The following is a 5000-nucleotide window of genomic DNA, read 5'->3' on the forward strand; positions in this document are numbered from 1 at the left end:
TGAATTTGCCCGGGAAAGACAAAACTTTGGACATGTGTAAATGTGTAATTCTGTCAGTAGAAATCTACTTATGTAACGGAGGAGTTGTCTAACTATGACAGACTTAGCCGGACCCTTTCATCTGAATGTTTGCTGACACGTCTCCACCTCGGACCCTCTTAACCTCTGCTCGCTTTCTATCCTCTGCACAGGTTAAAAGGTCAAAGGTCTCGAGTTGAAGCTTCACGCCCTCCGACTGGAAATGCTGGAATCAGCTCTTTGTCTGGTAGGTGGCGTTCAGTGTCATCTGGACCTCTTTAGCTCAATGATGTGAGGATTAGGCCAGTAGTCTTTAGCCTATTTAAAGTGTCTTCAGCCTGAATGTTTTAAATCCTGACTGACTTTCTTTCTTTTTCGGTTCGATATTAATAGAAGACAGACATCCTCCAACAAGCGCGTTGTTTTCTCCGGGGCAAATGTTCGACTGCGCAAGTTGAAAATCAGAATCAGAATCGGCTTTATTCGCCAGGTACGAGGACACATACGAGGAATTTGACTTAGGTTGGAGCAAACCTCCGGGCGGCAGCTATGGAACAGCGAGCACCACACGCTTACTCGAAAAGAAACAATGCAGACAGCAACACAATATACAATACAACATCACAACATAATGCACTGTTGTTGTTGGCGGGATGGGGGGGGGGTGTATGGTGTGTGTGTGTGTAAGATAATAAGTTGTGTGTGTGAACGTGAAGCGTCAGACTGTCTATGTTGTCAAAAACATGTTTCGTGACACACCTTGGGTCGTACTTAGCAGCAAATAAGAACCATTTTGTACATAAAAACCTGTATAATGTGGGTTAGAATAGGAAGAACTAAAGGACAGGTCAAAGGAGGGTCAAGCTCAAATAAAATCAGGAAAGACTCTTCGATAAAAGTATATTTTTGAGAAGCGACTTAAAGGTGACCACTGTCTCTGCTGACCTGATATCCTCAGGCAGATTGTTCCAGATTGTAAACGCTCCCTTAATTTTTAGCTGGGCCTTTGGAACAAAACAAAGACTTCTGCCCGTGGATCTCAAGGTACCTTCTGCCGGCCTAGATGGTACCAGGAGGTCAGACGACATACAAGGGTTTGAGGCTATGAAGAGCTTTCAAAGTGACCAGTAAAGTCTTAAATTAATCTCTTCCTCTCCCTGTCAGATGAAACAAAGTTGTACACACACCTCCCTCTAAAACCGCAAATTATCATCTTAACATTTCCGTTTTTATACTGCTTAAACTAACAAGCTATAACACGTTAAATAGTGAGTTTTAGAAGGGGCTGGTAAGCCGATTTTTCAAAACTTTAGATAGAGCCAGGCCTGCTGTTTCTTCATGTTTCCACCTTAATGCTAAGCTAAGCTAAGCTAATCACCTCCCATATCAATCTCTGTACTTAACGCACAGACATGAACATCTTCCCATCTAGCTCTCAGTAGTGTGTTGTCATGACAGCCAGATTTTTTTTTTGTTCTGCAAACATCGCAAAAATAGGCTGGTTAGCATTTAGCATCAAGGCGCCCGGTAGTTCCCCCTGTGGCGGGTGGGGATCCTCGCTGTGCAATTAGCACGCAGGAGTGACACTGCCCTCAATAGGATCAGGCTGCTATAAAAAACCACCTCATCCCTGTTACCACCCGCCCCACCCTGAACACAAAATGGCTCCAATCCAGCCCCGTGTGTGTGTGTGTGTGTGTGTGTGTGTGGTGTGTGTTGTGTGTGTGTGTGTGTGGTTGTGTGTGTGTGTGTGTGTGTGTGTGTGTGAGACCTGGTGTACAGTATATTTCCTTCCAGACCACCAGACAGTACAGCAGGCTTAAATGAACTGTGAGTGACTTTAATAATCTTTCCCTACTCTTCACTTAGCTGTTTCTGCGGTCACACAAACTTAACTTATTATATTTTTGGCTAGTTTCTTGCAGGATCAATTCCTCATCAAAGATAAGCGCTGAACTTTAAGCACATTTGAGCAGAAGTTAAAGATGAATGAAGAGAATAGTTTGGGTTTTTCTTACCTTTGCAGAGCACGAGGAGCCCCAGCAGACCCAGGAGTCTGCAGGGCGGCATCCTTCCTACGACCACAGAGACCTCAGAGAGGGAGACGGAGAGATGGAGGAGAAGGAGCTCTGAATGCAGAGCGAAGGAGGGACTGACTGAACGAGGGAGGGATTGTTGTGAGGGGTAAGGAGGGAGGGAGGGAGGAGGGAGAGGTGGTGTCTTAACTCACAGTCAGGATCAGTTTCTAGAGCCTCTGCATCGTCATTGCAGCCGGGGAAAGACTCCAGCGCCACTTTCTACCTGTGATATACACTGTGTAATATAGTTGTGACATCACAACCCTGCAGAAGCCCTGACTGCTTTCTGAATACGCGCTGTGTGCATTTCTCTATGGATTGAGTGAAAGTTTTGATACTTTTATAGGCAAGGCAGCTTTATTTGTAGAACACATTTCAGCAACAGGGCAATTCAAAGTGTTTAAGAAGATCAGTTAAAAAAAACAAAAAACAAAAAATGATAAAACACTTGAATAAGCAGTTAAAAATAAAAACATTAAGATACATAAAACACAAGACTCAAAGTTACAGTGCAGCAGAAGAAATTGAACGTTTAAGAAATGAAGATCATTTTAAGAAAGGCAACGTCAAAAAGAAAAGTCTTCATGGTATTTGTTCAGCACCTGGACCTGCTTTATAATCAAAACAGACACTGGACAGACAGAATCTCACTTTTTATTACAATAAAGAGGCCGTTAAAGCTTAATACAGCTTTAATCTGTAGTAAATGATAATGTGTAAATGACAATGGGAAAGGTCTCTCTGTTAGAGAATGATCAGCTGACTCTGCAGCTGATTTTTAACTGTGTGCATCTGTTTAAATCTGGAGTGAAAGGGGAAGTGGAAGTGGAAGCACATTGAAGGATTTCCACGTTTTGGTATTGTACTTCCTCTTAATGTTGTGTTTCTTTCTAGGATAGCCACTTTGTATTTTAGTTAACCAACTCGTTTGGAGACCATGATATCTAGATTGATAGATTGATAGATAGATAGATAGATAGATAGATAGATAGATGATGATAGATAGATAGATAGTAGATAGATAGATAGATAGATAGATAGATGGATAGATGGATAGATAGATAGATAGATATATAAATATATAGAGAGATAGATAGATAGATAGATAGATTGATAGATGATATAAGAGATAGATAGATAAACATATAGAGAGAGAGATAGATAGATAGATAGATAGATAGATATATAATATATAGAGAGATAGATAGATAGATAGATAGAATAGAGAAATATAGAGAGATAGATAGATAAACATATAGAGAGAGAGATAGATAGATAGATGGATAGTAGATAGATAGATAGATAGATAGATAAATATAGATAGATAGATCTATAGATAAATATATAGAGAGATAGATAGATAAACATAGAGAGGAGAGAGAGAGATAGATAGATAGATAGATAGATGTTTATTGATCCCAAGAAAAATGGGAAATTCCAGTGTTACAGCAGCAAAATCAGTCACAAAGCACAGAATATAAATGTTAATAAAATACTTGGAAAATATACATACATACAATATACCAGAAATAATAATTGAATAAAATAAGAACAAATATTTGAATATGTACAGGATGGGAAAACAAAATGTGCAACTGCTCAAATAATATGCTAAATGTAAAATGTAATAGTTATAAGTTATAAGTTATAGTAAAAGTATTGAAAAAATCACTTAGTACTACTTACTGTCTAAGAACACTAGACATCATTTATCAATACAACTTTCATATCTCATTTAGAATTTTTGTATTAAGTTTATTTTGAACATGTAAAAAAGAAAGATAGAAAGATAACTGAGAACATTTGAGTAGAGGCAAGAAAAGCAACACAAACCAAATCCTCAGCAAACATATCTTTCAAAATGTTTATACTAGGAATTATTTTATTCAACACAGCTATATTAAAAGTGGGTAAATGTGGGTAAAGGTCTGGCAGTGCGAGACTAGGATTATATAAATCCTGGTCGGTGGCCTCATCACAGCCACTCCTCCACCTTGATTAGTGATGTAGAAGTTTGATTATTTGTAATAAAGTTATTAATAGCTCCACGGGCTCTGACCACGCTGCACCCAGCCCACGCTGCTGCCCTGTACTCACGGAGTTCAGGGTGTAATTTAACATCTAGGAGCTCTGGAAACACGTTAAAAAGCAGTGAAACCGAAGCGAGGGTTGCAGTAATGTAAGAGTGCGCGCTGAAACCGTGCAATCAACGGTTGAATGACAGAGCTGGAGCTCACTTTGACTTCTTAAAAACACAGAGAGGGAGACCAGTGTGTAGACTGCACACTGCAAAATCTGTTTATCAAAAGGAATACTGCTCATATTAGCCACAGAATATGTGCAATTTATTGTTTTGCTCGACTAATTCATCATTTAGCAGCAGTATCTTAGGTGTCCCCTTTAATTTATAGTTCAGCATTTTGGGAAATTACTTCCAGGCTGCAACTAACAATTTATTTTCACTTTTTGTCAATTAACCCTTTTGATTATTCATAATTTAATCAACTAGATGTTTGGTCTATAAAATGTCACCTTATAAATCATATTTTTTTGGTGGGAGTGATATTTCTGCATGGCATATAATTTACTAGGAAGTGTTGTAGAGTCAAAGAAAACCAACAGTCAGGACATGCATGCTGCTCCTTCTGTGTAGTGGACTCTGGAATTGAAAGGGGCAAATAAGATAAGGGGCACATGATAGCAGTGTTCAGTTAGTGAGGTGATTGATTCTGTGGAGAAACAGGTGTCAGTTATGGCTCATATTTAAAGGATAAAGGAAGGACGCAGATGTTGTGCATGCTGGTTATAGTGCATTTCACACTAGAATATTCAGCAAAATGGGTCGTTCCAGACATTGCTCCGAGGACCAGAGGACTTTGATGTAAAAGTTGATTGGAGTGGCCG

At 39.3% G+C, this 5000-nt stretch overlaps 2 protein-coding genes across 2 annotated transcripts in view; one reads left to right on the forward strand and one right to left on the reverse strand.

Moving 5' to 3' along the window:
- The window catches only part of lipib (lipase, member Ib), a 15701-nt gene extending 13565 nt beyond the window's left edge, over positions 1-2136 (reverse strand). Inside the window, exon 1 of the mRNA XM_032504546.1 lies at positions 2037-2136. Coding sequence (XP_032360437.1) covers positions 2037-2088 — 52 coding nt within the window. The 5' untranslated portion in view covers positions 2089-2136. The remainder of the gene's footprint in view (positions 1-2036) is intronic.
- The window catches only part of si:ch73-264p11.1 (SH2 domain-containing protein 1B), a 15166-nt gene continuing 12301 nt past the window's right edge, over positions 2136-5000 (forward strand). Inside the window, exon 1 of the mRNA XM_032504564.1 lies at positions 2136-2202. The gene's annotated coding sequence lies outside the window, so the exon portion shown is untranslated. The remainder of the gene's footprint in view (positions 2203-5000) is intronic.

Source organism: Etheostoma spectabile, chromosome 22 (genome assembly GCF_008692095.1).
Source record: "Etheostoma spectabile isolate EspeVRDwgs_2016 chromosome 22, UIUC_Espe_1.0, whole genome shotgun sequence".
Lineage (NCBI taxonomy): Eukaryota > Metazoa > Chordata > Actinopteri > Perciformes > Percidae > Etheostoma > Etheostoma spectabile.